Source organism: Muscardinus avellanarius (genome assembly GCF_963383645.1).
Source record: "Muscardinus avellanarius genome assembly, chromosome: 5".
In the NCBI taxonomy this organism is placed as follows: domain Eukaryota; kingdom Metazoa; phylum Chordata; class Mammalia; order Rodentia; family Gliridae; genus Muscardinus; species Muscardinus avellanarius.
The window spans coordinates 55312898-55330456 of NC_137790.1; the positions used below are offsets into that span (position 1 = coordinate 55312898).

The 17559-nt window shown below is 35.1% G+C and overlaps 1 protein-coding gene across 6 annotated transcripts in view; it reads right to left on the bottom strand.

The window, feature by feature from the left end:
* The window catches only part of CBLB (Cbl proto-oncogene B), a gene marked incomplete at both ends in the record, with an annotated part of 204494 nt that overhangs the window by 175553 nt on the left and 11382 nt on the right, over positions 1-17559 (bottom strand). For all 6 annotated transcript variants that reach the window (XM_080695888.1, XM_080695886.1, XM_080695887.1 and 3 more), the window contains one exon: positions 14985-15235. In XM_080695888.1, the coding sequence (XP_080552014.1) occupies positions 14985-15235 (251 nt within the window). The remainder of the gene's footprint in view (positions 1-14984; positions 15236-17559) is intronic.

Sequence of the window (17559 nt, forward strand, 5' to 3'; positions counted from 1 at the left end):
GACATTTCTGGCTCATGATGTGATCAGAAAATGCTGATCAGAGGTGGGGATCAGGGCAGCGTAGGAGTCTTAGCTAACCAGTAGTAGACAAGAACAAGGATCTGCATAAAAAGGGAAGACATAGAGAAGTCAAAGGAAAATGGCAGAATAAAAGACAGGCATACAGCAGTAAATGCTACGGCCAGTGAGTAGGCCAACCTGGAAGAACTAGCGTTTCAACCATCTTTTCTGATAAAACTCCCCTTAAAACTCTGGCAGCAACATATACTTCTACAGGGTATTCTTTAAGTGACTTACTGCTGGAAGGGATTCTCACAGTAAGAATAAAAGCAGCTTAGCAAAGTGAAAAGATTCTGAGCACATCCAGGATCCAGTTTCCACCTGGGCCACCTCAATGGTCCCTGGTAACATTATACTTAAAATGAGATGATTTTCAGGACACTGTGGTACACGCCTATAATCCCAGTACTTGGGACTGAGACAGGAGGATCACAGGTTCAAGGCCAGCCTCAGCAATTTAGAGAGGCCCTGTTTAAATATAAAAAAACTAAAAGGAGCTGAGAGTATAGCTCAGAGGTAGAATACCACTGGATTCAGAGAGAGGGAAACAGGGGGAGAGGGAGAGAGACAGAGAGACAGAGAGAGAGAAAATTGACTAAAGAAAACTCTAAAAGTAGGCAGGATATCAGACATTGACAGGATACTTTTAAAAACATGGATGCTCAGATCACATACTGATCAATTCAATTAAGTATCATATAAAGTTTAGTGATCTATATTTAATATACCAAATATATAAAATATATATTATATATATAATATATCAAAGGATTAGCATGCATCTAATATATGGAATATAAAGGAAAGCTCCCGGATTAAATGTCCATCTGACACTGGTAACTAGTAGCATACATTACATTTTATTTATTTTTATTTATTTATTATTATTATTTTTTTTTTTTTTTGCAGTACTGGGGATGGAACTCAGGAGCATTCTACCTCTGAGCTACACCCCCTACCCTATTTTTTATTCCTTATTTTGAAACAGTGTCTCACTGAGTTGCAAAGGGCCTCACTAAGTAGCTGATCCTCCTGTCTCAGCCTCCCAAATGCTGGTATTACAAGCATGTGTGCCACCATGCCCGGCTCTTTATATTTAAACAAATACTTTAAAATGGCCTAAACTTATTGTATTTTAAAGTTATTGCATGCACTAGAATACTTATACAATATAGGAAATGTTATTCTAATGAGACTTTAGGTATCAATCATTGAATACCTGTTAACATTTTATTGCCCTCAAAAGACCACAATGGTCAATAATTCTTAAAGCATCCCTGAGTGAAAGAAGAGAGAAAAGAGAATAACAATAAAAAAGATGTACTTTCTAAATGCCAAGTTTCTGAGATTACTATAGAAATTCCTATCAATAATGGAGTTGGCAAACTTTTCCAATAAAGACCCAGATAGTAAATACTTTCAGCTTACAGGCCACAGTCTATGGCAGCTGCTTAACCTCTGCCATTGTAACCACAGGCATTAAGTAAATGAGCAGGCATGGCCATGTGCCATTGAAAACGTCTGTACAGAAAGTAGCTCAGGATGGCTCTGGCCCACAGCTATTGTTAACCAAGAGCTGATACAGTGACAAAAACACTGTGATAAATTACCTACTTTGAGGCTTTATTTGCTTTATAATAACAGTTTTACACACATATTTGTGAGAAGAATGAACTAAAATTAGAATTACACAGGGGAAAAAATATGCATTTTTAAGAAGAATTTGCTGTTTGAATTATATGCATGCAAATAAATGAGATCCATCTGACCAATATGGAAATATTTAGTCTAGTTATGGTTTTCTGATATTTCTGGAGTAAGAATGAACTTGATAGCTCCACATGTTATTATAATCAAAGAAAATCAGATACCTTATAGAAAACCTATAGAACAAAAACAGAAATATTTTCAGCATCTGTAAAATAATCTGAAATTTTATTTTCACTAATATATTTCAAATAAAATTTTAGGTGACCTTTCCTTAAAGAAAAAATAAACTTTCTTGCTAGACAGAGTGAAAGCTTAAAAACTCACAAACAACATTTCCCACACACATATAGAGAATTACAGGAGAAGGTGTCCTTATGAAATAAAACTTTAAATAGTCCTTTTGAATTTAACTAATGAATACAAACTGTCTTGTTTAAAAAAAGAAAAAAAGTTGCCTTGACTGACCAGTTTACATACAATATTAATTTTGGTTTAATGAAGATGAAAAATAGCTATTTACACAACCATAATATGTGATAATTGCTCAAATGAGGCCTTCTGAAACAAAATTTAAAAAGCATTACAATGCTAAGACATTTCACATGCTACCAGCTGAGGCTCAGACATGCCAAATGGTAATGAGATATAACATGTGAGTACACATATACACTCCCTGGCAAGTTATGAAAGTTCCAGATCAATGTCACTTCTCCAAATTAAAAAAAAAAAAAAAAACAGAATTGGACTACTTAGCACTCATCTCTGAGGTAGAACCAATTGTTTGGATCTAATCATAAGTGTACAATATTCAAAGTTTAAAAAAGAACAAAGTACATCAATTACAAAGGTAGAAATAATCTTCTCTTTTAAAGAGTAACAAGCTTGAGTGAATCCCTCTCAGTACATTTGTTTTTTTAATTTTTGAGTACTTTTTTCTCCTCTCTAAAAAGTGACCAAGAATAGTACATTATAAAGTTTCCACCAGCTAAAGGTATAGCTCAATGGTAGTGTACTTGCCTAGTACAAAGAAGCCCCTGGTTCCATCCAATGACCATAAAAAAAGACATCAAGCTCTTTCATGTATATATTATACATATATACATATATATACACACATATATGTTTACATACATATTATCTATGTCATATACTAAATAAATCATTATATTTTAAAATGGTAGGACTCGGGACTTTTTTCTTAAAATGCAAAATAATGTCAGAATATCCTTAGTCTTAAGTAGCACTGAAAACATAGAACTTAAGACACAAGAATGGTTTCTAAGAAAAGAAATATATATATATATATATATATATATATATATATATATATATATTTTCTGGGAGAACATACTCTATGGGTGTCTCACATTTCTTTATGTCAGGTGACCCTGTCTGAAACCATTCCTTCAAGAATACTTATATAGTAAATGGTTTAGGATGACAATATCTTCCTCTAGAACAAAGAGAAAACCTACTGTCCAGGACTTTAAATATAGTACTTCCTTCCAGAGCAAAGATCAAGCAGGTCTCCTGTACATTAGAAAGACTCAAGTTGACTCGTACTGCTGTCCTTCTACAATGCCAGCCCCTGCGATGTGCAGGTATCACCTGCCCTTATACACCATGTAAAAACTGAGGTTCAGGGACTTGGCACAATGGTGATACCCTGCTTACTGCTGTTCCTGTGACAAATAGTTCTTATTCCCTGACAAAAGATTCTTTTATCTTCTACCTGTACCTATAAAGTGTCGCAATTAAACCTCAAACTCTTCACAGTTCTTGACAATACATTTTTAAAGAAATATGCCTAACACCAGGCATGGTGATACATGCTTGTAATCTCAGTACTTGGATGGAGGATCACAGGTTCCAGGCCAGACTTAGCATCTTAGCAAGATCCACAGAAACTCAGCAAGAATCTATTTCAAAATAAAAAATAAAGAAGGTCTGAGAGGATAGCTCAGAGACAGAAAGCCTCTGGGTTTAATCTTAATATTAGCTTTTAAGGGAGTTTTGGTTTGGGGATTTTTATTTATTTTTTCCTTGAGGCAGGGTCTCACTAAGTTGCTTAGGATGTCACTAAGTTGCTGAAGCTGGCCTTGAAACTTCAGTAACTATGATCTTCCTGTTTCAGCCTCCCCATAAGAAATCTCAAATAAACTGTGCCTGTGGATATTTGGTTACCGATGGTGATGGACACTGAATGGGCCAAACACGTTTCTCAGTCTCTTTTCTTCTTTGCCTTCCTCTACTACAGAGATTGAAATTTAAAATTTTAAATGCACCAGCCTCCTTTATATCCAGTCTACTAATTCTTGGTTTAAACCATTCAATATGCCATTTCAAGGAAATAATCACTTACTATTATTAAAACTAAAATCTTTAGATCGATTCCCTAAAGTTTAACTTGAAATCATTTTATTATACTTTATATTTTAGTATTAAAAACTGCAAAGTGTGTTGTAGTCTTCTCCATGTCACAAATAGGAAAATTACCAATTTCTATTTGCAAATAAGAAAATTCTGTAAACACATATAATGATGATGATGTAACTCACAATTATTATAATTAATTCTCCAGAGTTTATCACAAAAATAAAAAATAAAATATGAATTTTGCCAGGCGTGGTGGCGCACGCTTTTAATCCCCGCACTTGGGAGATGGAGACAGGAAGATCACACAGGTTCGAGAAGAAACCCTGTTTCCAAATAAAAATATAAAATAGGTCTGGGAGTGTAGCCCGAAGGTAGAAGGGCTTCCAGGAACCTCAGTACCATCAAAAAATAAATAAATAAATAAAAATAAAATAAAATATGAATTTTAACCAAGGAATAATTAGGGTTATTAATATAATTTTTAATTAAATATACATACTTAAACTATTAATAATTTATAAAGGGAGATGAGATTTTATACATTAAAATCAGTATGAATACTGTATAATGAAGTAGTTATATCAATACCTATGAAAATTTACTACTGATAGTGAATTCACTGATTTTCAACTTATTCATAAGTATTAAAATAAATTCATTCTAGTATATGCCTGAAAAGAAACTTTTTTGTAAGTACAAAAATAATAGGAACTTACAAGCTTTTGCAAAAATAATTTCAAGTAATTCTGTTCTGCATTATATCCTACCAAGTAACATTTTTCACACTTTCATGACACATATTCTAATGAGTTTCAACTCTCTTCCTCTCCTTAGTAAAATCTAACACAGAAAGATTCGGTCACCGTTAAGGGTGAACAGAGGTTAGAACCCTACCTAGGAAATAGTGTCTTTACAGACAGATTGAAATTAAGATGGGGTCATTAGGACACTCTGACCTAATATAACTGGTGTCCTTCTAAGTGAGAAATCTGGCCACAGGCATATAGAAGAGAACACCACGTGAAGACATAGCAGAGACTGGAGGCATGCTACCAGAAGCCAAGGAATTCCTGAAACCACCAAAAGCGGAGAAAAACAAAGAAGCGCCTTTCCCTAGAGAGCTGGGCCAGAGCATGGCCCTGCTGACACCTTGAGTTCAAGTCTCCAGAACTATGAGAGAATAAATTTCTCTTGCTTCTTCTATCCAGTCTGTTGTATTTTGTTATGGCAATGAACGGAAATTAATAGCTGCACACTTGAAATATATAATACATAATGCACACACTCATGAAGGTGGTGCATTATAATCAAATAAACAAGTGTACAAGCTGGGAATTATGGCACATGCCTACAATTCCAATATTAGAAAGCTGAGACAGGAGGATTGTAGTTTCCAGACCAGCATCGGCAATTTAGTGAGACTCTGTTTCAAGATAAAAACTTTAAAAAGGCCTGGATGTATAGCTTAGAGGTAGAATGTCCCTGGAAAATCCCTGGCAACACAATGATAGTGATGATGAAAATAACAACAAAAACAACATATATAAATTACCTCTCAGTTTTTTTTTGTGTGTGTGATACCTGGGATAGAACCAAGGGGCATTCTATCTCTGAGCTACACCCCCAGCCCTAATTTATTCTCTTATTTTGAAACACAGTCTCCCTAAGTTGCAGAGGGCCTCACTAAATTGCCGAGGCTGGCTCTGAACCTGCCATCCTCCTGTCTCAGCCTCTCAAGTACCAGGATTATAAGCATGCGCCACCACATCCTGCTACCTCTCAGATTCATCTGCTCCCCAGTGGTTCTACAAAACAAGATAGGCTTCAGTTCTATTATTTTTAATCTGTAAAAAAAGGAACTTTTGGTAATGACATCATACTGTGTATCCTGCTATAATTAGCACAACTATAAACAACTGATGTATACACGTATAATCAAAGAAGTCATGCTCAAACAATGAGTTTAAGGAGACAAAGATTAACATTCTAAGTGGATTTAGAAAAGGAATATTTATGAAGTATTTTACTTCAAAAGAGTCACACCAGAGTACTCTTTTACACCCCACCCAATTAGCGCTGAATACTAATCTATTTGGATTCCTGGAAACTCCACTTCTTTGTAAAATCACTAGAAAATAAGACTATTCTCAGGCTAGATAACCAAACACTCCTCAGGCTACAGGATTATCACTGCAGCTTGTCTGTTTTATAAACAGACTTTAATTTAGGTTTGTAAGAAACTGCCAAAGGAGCTTTCTCTAACTAAATAACAAATCTGCCACTTGAAAGACATCATTCATCAACCTTCTTTGCGGGAGTATTGTTATTATGAAAGTAAAAACGAGCATTCTTTCTTGAGTGCTTCTGGATTTTAATTATCAAATTTGAATGTCACCAGATATTTACTGAAAGGAAAACATCAATTTTAATAAGCTGCCTTAAGACTGAAAAACATAAAAGGTATTCAACCATAAAGCCAAGTTCACTTGAGTCTTGTGAGTTTGTTTATTGTCTTCTCATGCAATGGTTATCTTGGGAACTTATAAACATTTAATAAACTCTAATCTGTGGGAAAAAATTCTCCAATTTTAAAATTCAATTATGTATGCATAATATATAATCACTAAGTGGTGATAAAATTTTAGTAACTAAGAAACCAGGAAGTATGGGCTCAATGGTATTAATACAAACTGAAAACATAAATAAATAGCAAATAAATAGAGTATATGTAAACACTTTATTAAAATTTTAAGTGGCATTCTTTTTTTTTTTTTTTTTGGTGGTACTGGAGTTCCTGGAAGCCCTTCTATGTCCGGGCTACACTCCCAGACCTATTTTATATTTTTTGAAGCAGGGTCTCTTATGCCAGCGCATCTGGCTTCGAACCTGCGCGATCCTCCTGTCTCCGCCTCCCAAGCGTGGGGATTACAAGCGTGCGCTACCACGCCCGGCTATGGCATTCATTTTAAATAATATCTGAATTGTATTTTCTTTTACAGTTTAAAAAATGTACCTCAAAGAAGCAATTACTGGGGGGGAGAAGGAAAACTTTCTTTTCACTTTAACAAAAATTAACAAGAAAATTGTATCTAGTTAGCAAAGCAGCAGGAATTCGGTTAGTCAAATACATAGGGCCATAAAGTCCCTAACAGTCAGAGTCTGCAAGCTCTCACCTGCCCCCTATAACAGACTCTCTTTGTTTAATTTCAAAAACATTTGTCTAAATAACTTTCTTGTGGCCTAGACTTTCATGGTGTATTAAAGAAATGTGCCCCTTCATTTCTGAACTTTAGAAAAATCTATTCACATCTCTCAGATGCCTGAAATATGCATGAAAGTATTCTTATCAAGGCTAAATAAACTTTGTATATACTTATGGCAAATTAATCTCAGAAACGTGTTCAAATTTTCTAAAGGAAATTCTATTTTCTATCTGGCAGACACACTTCAGACATACTTTTTCATAGTAAGACTGAGTAGTACTAAATGTGTCTTCTAAAATCATGTTATTATTTTAAATATTGATAATTAATTCCAAACAGCCTTCTATTTAAAAAATGCCTAAAATGCAAATATTTAAAATTTTTAAATAGCAATTTGACTATATCAAAAATACTTGTCGCCGAGCGCCTTGGCGCGCACCTATAGTCCAGCTACTCGGGAGGCTGAGGTGGGAGGATCTCTTGAGTCCAGGAATTCTGGGCTGTAGTGCGCTATGCCCATCGGGTGTCTGCACTAAGCTCGGAATCAATATGGTGACCTCCCGGGAGCAGGGGGTGGGGGCACCAGGTTGCCAAAGGAGGGATGAACCAGCCCAGGTCAAAACTCCCATGCTGATCAGTAGTGGGATCAGGCCTGTGAATAGCCACTGCACTCCAGCCTGGGCAACATAGTGAGACCCTATCTCCTTTGACCTCTCCCACAAACCTCCCCTTTATATTTAGGGGATTTAGTAAGCGAGTTCGCTAGAAAATTATAAAAAAATCAAAGAATAAAATACTTGTCATAAAATGCAATATAATTACAATTTTCACTACTGGCAGAAAGAAAAAGTTATAGAACTACTAGGTTAAATTTTTTAATTGTAAAATTATTTGAATATAAACCATTCTCTTGAATGGATCATTAAATATTTTATCAGATAAAACGTATGCAATTATAATACAATTTATTTAAAAAGATAAAATTTCCCTAAGGTTAATTTTTATGGTTACTGTAATAACAAAAATATTTTCACTAAAAACTACCACTGAAGAGCCAGGCATGGTGGTGCACTGCGTGCTTGTAATCCCAGCATTTGCGGGGGGAGGTGAGACAGGAGGATCGAATTAAACATCAGTCTTCATTTTCTCTCCAACATACAGAGCACCTATGAGAAAATATGGTGCTAATGTGACACATAGGCGAGGTCATTATACTGTGAAACCTAGTAAATTAAAACTACTTTTAAAGTTTAAATTGTATATACAAGTCAATGTGCTCATATGGTGAATAGAGAATCCATGAGGAATTTCAAAATTACTTTGATGACCATGCAGTCAACAGGTATTTGTATTTATACAAATTCAAGCAGTTAAATTAATAGCACAATATTCTTTGCCCAAAGGAATGATGTCGTACAGTGTTATGAGGAAGGCATGTAGGTTTGTTTGTGGCTTGGTATTTTGTTACTGCTGCTAGGTTTTTGTGTTTATTTTAGTTTATTTGCTCTTTGATTCAACTTTTAACCTTACCATGAATCTTTAATACATCACTTCCAAAACATTCTTGGTATACTATCTCATAAAGTACAACACAGGTATAAACAGAAAGTATAGTGATTTATAGTTCTTTAAGGGTAAAGGCACTTTATAAATGTAGCAAACTATATATTTTTCATTGTTTGGCCAAATCAGTGGAGGAAAAAAAAATTGCCTGATGCTTCTGAAATTTTTCAAATGAAGCCTAGCCTCTTCAAGAACTAACTTTCCATGTTGAAATACATTCCTATTCAATTTTAATCAGTATAAATAATACCAGATAAAGCATGCAAACACCCCACACACACACACACATACACACACTACACACACGTAATTACCCTGCTTTATCTAGGAGTTAATTTGCCTTCTACAACACTGGTGTATAGAATGAGCTAGGGGCTTTGAAATAATTTTAACAAAAAAACAACTGTTTTTCTCTCTGGCATAAACTTTTTAAAGTTTTCATATTCTTCGCAGATAGTGTGTGAAGCACAGAGCTATTTTTTCCACCTCTAGTGACTTTTGGTTTTATTTCAGTGTAAAGCTAAGTGAAGGAGGGTTCTTTCGCCCCCTAAGCAGTTCTAAAATAGGGAAAATCTGAATAGCCTTAGACCACCATCTCTGGGGGTTCTAAAAACCGTGGTGTCTAACACCGGGCCCTGCAGAGCAGCTGAAAAATACATAATTTTCTGATGAAAGAACAAATTTTACTATTAAAATTACTAGTATAGGAAATTACCAGTAGATTCACATAAGAAAGGCACCTCCTGCCCATGATACATTTGTTGGCAATAATTACCTAAACATTCACTTTGCTTTTGCCACTAAAAAAGCAATCTGATAGCCAGGGATGGTGGCACATGCTTGTAATCCCAGCATTTGGAAGGCTGAAACAATAGGATCGTGGTTCGTGGACAGCCTCAGCTACTTAATGAGGCCCTTTGCAACTCAGTGAGACCTTGTCTCAAAATAAAGAAGAAAAAACTGGGTTGAGGGGTGTCACTTGGAGGTAGAATGCCTCTGGGTTCCATCCCCAGTACCAAATAAATAAACAAATAAATAAATAATAGCAATCTGATAAAGTGTCTCCTTTCCCTGCACTTGAAACCAGCCTTCTCTACATGTTCTGTAACCCCTCCCCCTTCTAAACACATATGCAAACCTTGTGGGTGCCAGAAATCACTGAATTACTCTTTCCAGCAACACCAGCTCAGAATAGGTTAGACACCCAGCTGGAGAAGAACCAACTCCTTGTGTGGTTCTATTGCTTGTTCAAATAATACTGATGGTGGTGGTGGTGGTGGTGGTGGTTGGTGGTGATTATGATGGAGGAGGAGGAAGAAGAATAATTAATTAACTCTGGGAAAGTGATACAAAAGGAGGCTTACTCTACCAGTAAAGGGAGGCATGCAAACTGCTCCTGCCTTTCCTCTGCCAGAAATGATTACTCTGACCATTCTCAAGCAGAGGACTGCACTGTGCCCTCCTGTTTATTTCAGTAGTGAATAAATTTATCTCAGTATAATTTCTACCTTAACCCTTCTAAAGAACCTGAGAAACTATAAAGTATAGAGTGACATTTGCTTTTATTTTATATATACACATATACATATATATAAGTATATATATATATATTTATGTACATACATTTATGTGGAACTGCTTTTAAATTTCTGGTTACTCATCCCATAGAAATCAATTAAAACAAAATAGAAATGTTACTTTAATTTTTTTTCACTTACCTTTATATTTAAAATAAACCCAAAAAGTTTATTATTGGCACAACAGAGATACAAGAGCATAAAATAGGCATTTTGATTCATGTACTCATCCAGTGCAATTTTCTTCAATAAAGGGTACAGTCACTTAAGACAATGCCGATTTAGTCAATGAACTTCAAGTTGGCATTTCTATTATAACTGTTTTTCATTTTTAGCTTAATGATTCTAAATCCCTAGTGAGTTATTTGCAGACAAAAAGAAAAGATTGTTCAGAGAAAACTTATAATATTCCCAATAATCAGTGCATCGTACATGTTCAGTAGAGTCATTCTACTAAATAGTATACTGTTGCCTAATTGTCATGGCAATATTCGCAGAAGTGTCTGTTATATTCCACAGACCAGAATGTCCCAAAGCTCTTTGTGTATTAGCACACTTTATATCAGTTTGCATTTATAATCCTAAGGGAACCTAAAAATGAATGTGTACAACTGTATTACTACCAGAAGAAACAGAGATCAAGAACCAATGCCAAGCTGGTCACTGTTCCATATGCCTGTAATCTCGGTACTTGGAGGCTGATATAGGAGGATCACAGGTTAAACACCAGCTTCAGCAATTTAGTGAGGCTCTCAGGAACCTAGCAAGACCCTGTTTTGAAAGAAAGAAAATTAAAAAGGCTGGGGGTACAGGGGTAGCTCAAAGGTAGTACGCCCCTGGGATTAATCCTCAGTATCTCAAAAGAAAAAAAGCCTCTGTCCTTGTTTTGGTACACTAAGAATGGTAGATTATGAATAATTATGATTATCTACTATAAATTTTTCACAAAAATACCTGGCCACAGAACACTATCAGAAAATGGAACATGGATACTAGTAACATTCAAATTAGGGATAACCGTATTAGTATAAAAACACAGACACAAGTACAAAGAATTTAGAGTTGCCTCGTCATGATCAGTCAGTATTATGTGACCTATATTATCTATAGAAATCTAAACATAATCAACCCAAATTTATAGAAGTTCCCTATAAAATGCTCACACATAGAAAAGCAAAAATAATAAAATTAGTATATGCAATGATAATTATAAAACATCTACTGACTTGCCGGGCGTGGTGGCGCATGCTTGTAATCCCCGCGCTTGGGAGGCGGAGACAGGAGGATCGCGCAGGTTCGAAGCCAGCCGCGCTGGCATAAGAGACCCTGTTTCAAAAATATAAAATGGGTCTGGGAGTGTAGTCCGAAGGTAGAAGGGCTTCCAGGAACCCCAGTACCACCAAAAAAAAAAAAAAAAAAAAAAAAAAAAAAAAAAAAAAAAAACCATCTACTGACTGGGGAAATGTTTCAAAATTGCCATAATATTACTAAATCGAATGAAAACTCTGTTTCCACTCAAATTCCTAGACGTACAAGTTACATACCCCATCAGTGTCCTCATACCCCAGAAAGCAAATAATGCTGACTTCACTAGATCACCAAGAACTCTAGGTATAATAATTTTGAGTACAAATTATAGTGACATTTGTAAAACAAAAGAAATTCATTTTAGTAGATCAACTATAAGACTAGACTGGAAAGTAAATACAGTTTTCACAGAAACATTTGACTTCCCATAACTTTGGCCATCTTGAAAAGCCTGTAAGAAAAAATAATCACTATGATATTTCTCTACATTACTTCTGGTACCAATTCAAATTCCCACTGGTAGCACTGGAGAGTCTCAGAGTTTTGCAACTAAAAGGCAACTGGAATATTCACCACCTTAATGATGTATAAATATTGTCCTAAGAATATTAAGTGATGAGCGCAGACCTACATAATCAGACTTCTTAGAGTATATTAGGGTTCCTCACTAATTTAGAGAGCAAATTTTAAATATGTAAACACTTATGCCATTTTATCTTAAGCAGAGGGTTTTTCAATGTTTGAATTTGATGGACTTCTATGCGCTGAGTAGTTATTTGTTCAGCATTTACAGTATTTACAGACACTTCGAGTCGACATACCTAGATAACTGAATTTTCATCATACAAACCTAAGCTATAGTAAACCAAGTGAGGCTGGGTTTCCCAACTTGAAAGAAAAATTAAAGGTGTCTTAGAGGTTTTCCTAATGTAAGGAAACTAAAATCCAGAGAGATTAAATATCTTAAACTAAAAATCAACTTAAACAGTATTAAGGCATTGCGCCTTAATATGAAATTTCTAGCTGGAAATAAGACGTCCATTGTAACAGCAAATATTCTAGATAAATTTATTTATTTATTTATTTATTTATTTGCAGGTCTGGGGATGAAACCCAGGGGCACCTCCGAGCTATACCCCCTGCTCTACTTTTTATTCTTTATTTTGAAGCAGGGTCTCAACAGAATACAGAGGGCCTAAGTAGCTGAGGTTCTCTGCTAACCGTGATCCTCTTGTCTAAGCTTCGCGAATGCTGGGATTACAAGCATGCGCTACCACGCTGGCTTTCTAGATAAATTTAAAACAGCTCAGAAATGGGGATAAATCTATCCTTTACTTAATTTTAAATAGAGATCATGAAATTTAACAATGAAATAACCAAACAACAACATTTGTGTGTGTGTGTGTGTGTGTGTGTGTGTGTGTGTGTGTGTGACACTCTGGGCATTGGGGATGAAACCCAGGGGCATTCTACAACCCCTGCCCTATTTTTTATTCTTTGTTTTGAAACAGGGCTTCACATTATGGAGTACCTCACTAATTAGCTGAGGCTGTCCGCGAACCGCAATCCTCTGGGTCGCAGCCTCCAAAATGCAGGGATTACAAGCATGTACCACCATGCCAGGCCCAAACAATAAACTTTAACTAGGAGTTTCCATATCAAGAGTCTGGGCTTCAGCATTTACCACTGCAGTCCTGTTTTTCAGGTAACATTCCAAATACTGAAACTGATGCTGTATATCCTACCCACAACTACCACACCCACATATCCAAGCAAATCATGTCTTAAAGATGCTTTATCTCAACCAGGCTTGGTGGTACTGGCCTGTAATCTCAGTACTTAGGAAGCTGAGAAAAGAGGATCTCAGGTTTCAAGATAAGAAATAAAATATAGGGCTGGATGTAGCTCAGAGGTAAAATGTGTCTGGGTTCAACCTCCAGTTTAAAAAAAAAAAAAAGATGCTTTATGCTTTCTTCTCTACTGCCAAATGCTGGTGTGGAAATGGAATACCAGAAATTCTTAATCACTGCTAGAGAGAATGCTAAATGAGAGAGCCACTTTGAAAGACAATCTAGGAGTTTATAAAATCAAACATGAGAATAGTCAGCAACTATGTACCTAGGGATTTACTCAAACAAGTTAAAAGCTTATGCCTAGCCGGGAGTGGTGGCACAAACTTGTAATCCCAGCATTCGGGAAGCTGAGACAGGAGTTATCGCAGTTTGCAGACAGCCTCAGCTACTTAGTGAGGCCCTTTGCAACTTAGTGAGACCCTGTTTCAAAATAAAGAATAAAAAATAGGGCAGTGGGTGTAACTCAGAGGTTGAATGGCCCTGGGTTCCATCCCCAAGCCCGCAAAAAAGAAAAAAGAAAAAAAAAAAAAGCTTACATCTACAAATACTGGTGTGCAAATATTGCAGCTTTATACATATTTGCCAAAAATTGTAAGCAATCAAGATGTTCTGCAATATATAAGTAGAAAAACAAACTATGGTATAACCATATAGTGAAATATTATTCAATTTTATTAAGAAATGAGCCTTCAAGCTATGAAAAGACATGGAAGAACCTTAAGTGCATATTAAATTAAATAAGCCAGTCTAAAAAATTTACACACTGTATGAATCCAACTACATAAAATCTGGAGAAGGCAAACTGTGAAAAAAGTCAAAAGATTGGTTGCTAGGTACGAGAGGGGGTGATAAATTGGTAAAGCACAGGGCATTTTTAAGACCATGAATTTTTTTTTCATGCTATAATGGTGGATATATGACATTATGCATTATGAAGCACTGAACCATAAACAGCAAATCCTAATATAAACTCTAAATTTTAGTTAATAATTACATATTGGTTCTTAAATTATAATAAAGATTCTGCACAAAAGCAAGATATGAACTGGAAAAAAGAATGGGAAGAGAAAGGGGTATGGGAATATGAAGAACTATATTTTGTGAGCAATTTTTCTGTGAACCTAAAACTGTTCTCTAAAAATAAAGTCTAAGAAAAATACAAATACTGTCTCATGAACTAGTTTTCATTATAAAATCCACTTTTTTAATATATTCAGTGTTGAGAAGTAAATACATTTACTTTTCAAAGTGAATGACATTTTTGATAAAATTTATATTAACTATGAGGGGAAAAAATTATAATACTAAAAAAAAAATATCTGAAATATTCTTACCTGTCCTGTGACTGTTCTTCATACATCCTCTCCTTGCCTTCTTTAAAAAGTCGTATTGCTCGTTTTGACTTTTTCATTAGACTGTCAATGTAGATTTTAAAATATTCATTCTCACTCAGCTGGGCAAGTTTCTGGTTGTCATCATATTTACTCAGTATAAGTCGCAAATGCTGATATGTATCAGGTAAAATATCAAGTATATATGGAGGGCTATTTTTCAACTGAAGTTTGGGATTTTGGCACAGTCTTACCTAAAAACAAAGACAAAAATAAAATGTTTTAAATAAATCATAATATTTTCTTTCACAGAAAAATTTTTAAAAATGAATAGAACTTTGCTCTAAGTCCTTATTTCCCGCATTATAAATTAGGATCTTAAGTTCCTAACTCCAGTTTACATGGCATTAGCAAGTGTTCAGATTTGTCTTCACACAATCAAATTCCATTCTCTACTCTTCCCGTGTATGCTTTTCTATACCATATGCTTACTTTCAATCCCTAAGTTTTAATTATCTCTTCCACAATGTCCTTACATACATAGTTTAATAGAATTCCAAAACACTGATCACTGTACATCACCAAGAGTCTTACTTAATAAAAATGAGGAAACGGCCATTTTCTGTGGGCAACCAATATTTCCCACAGACATTATATTGCTGCTCTGAACTCTCACCTAAGGCTTTTTCATAGAGTTTAATTATTGTTTTGATATAGTGTTTCTGAACCCTGAGGAGAATAAAACAAAGTGGTACAATTTTAACAACTGAGTTATTAAGTAGTTAAATGAGTGTCAGGTCAGAACGAGTCTTTTCCACCCTCCATATTGTCCATTAGGCCTATAAACATGATATAAAACAGTTCAGTCATTGCATCAAGTGCCACCCAACCACTGGGGCATTCAGGGCTGCATGCAGAACTGAAAATCCCTTCTGCCAGCAAAAAAAGAAAAGAAAGGAAAGGAAAGGAAAAGAAAAGAAAGAAAAAATAGAACAAAAGGGTGAAAGAGGAGCAATTCAACTGTCTACAATGTCTACCCCAGCATGTCTACATGTTCATGTGAGTTAGCCAAGGATACCCAGCTCATTTTACCCCTCCAACTGGAATAAGATGAATCCGCCAATTAACCGATATTTTAAATAAAATCTTTAGGAACTTCACAAAATCATGCACAGTATAAAAGTGTGGCACTTTTGCAAATGGATAAATACACATGTAAAGGCAAGTTTACTCATTATACAGTGCAGTGGAGATTCTATGCCCCTCAGATATATGCCCTCTCCCAGGGTCCTCATTATTTGGGGTTGTTTTGTTTTGTAAAATGCTCACAAGCAAGATAATTTAAACACAGCTAATTAAAATTTCTGTCTGGATTTTTTCCAGTCTGACTTTTCTTCTGTCCTGTTTAACCTCTTGTTGGGCGGCAGTAGTGGCCAAGGGCGCTGCTCCAATTTGCCTGATGAGAGCCCAAGTGGAGAACATTTGGTTTGGGTTTAGTGGGAGCTGTAGGTGAGGTGTATAGTCACTTCTACAAATAGTTAAACTGTTGGCAACAATATGAAATAACAAGGTACACAAAGAAAAATACTATCTTACCTCATCTCTATGAAGAATTGAAAAGTAATAAGGTCAAATAAATACGAATCAATAGTATAATGGTGGTTACCAGGGGCAGAGAAGAGGATGAAATGGGGATAAGTAGGTCTAAAGGTTACAAATTACAGTTAAATAGGATAAACAAATCTAGAGATCAAACATAGCATGAGGACTGTAGTTAATATCACCTTGTATGCTGAAAAGTTGCCAGAAAAGTAGATTTTAATGCTCGTATCACAAATAAAAAGGTAGTTAATTACAAAGGTAATGAACATGTAAATTTGTTAGACTATAGTGATCATTTCACTATATATATAAATATATATGCATATATAAAATACCATGTTGTATAACTAAAATATACTCAATATTTTTTCAAAATTTAAATAATTTTTTTAAATAAAAAGAATGGCTTCAGGAATATTCCAAGTCCCTATAGCTCCAACTATCCGTGCACAGCAGCGGAAAGGTCCAATTCACCCAAGACTGGAAGTACATGTGAGTAATGGAAGGAAACCAAAAACTAAGAGCCCAAACTAGTTTACATTATTACAGAAGTATCTGTTGATTCCTAAGTTTTTTTTTAATATATAATCTATTGTAATTTTTTCAATTTGGGGGGAGGGAGTATACACACATATATATGTAATTTTCTTACACAAAACAATTATTATACTATTTCCTTTATTTTATAATTATACCCTACAAGTCTTCAAATTGTCTTTATATTAATAACCCAGAAGTATAGGTTTAGTGGAAATGTAGAAATAATATTTTGATCACCAAGAAACTTCTCAGAAAAGATGGCATCTCTTTTTTACATAAAATCTTTATAAATGACAGCGGTTTTGATGAATTTTTTCTAGCAACCTTTTTTACATTTATGATGCACTGATAAAACCAGTGAAGTACATTTTGCCCTAATGACTGATGTGATCTAAATATGTCAATGATTTAACAAACAGGCTAAAACAGAATATGG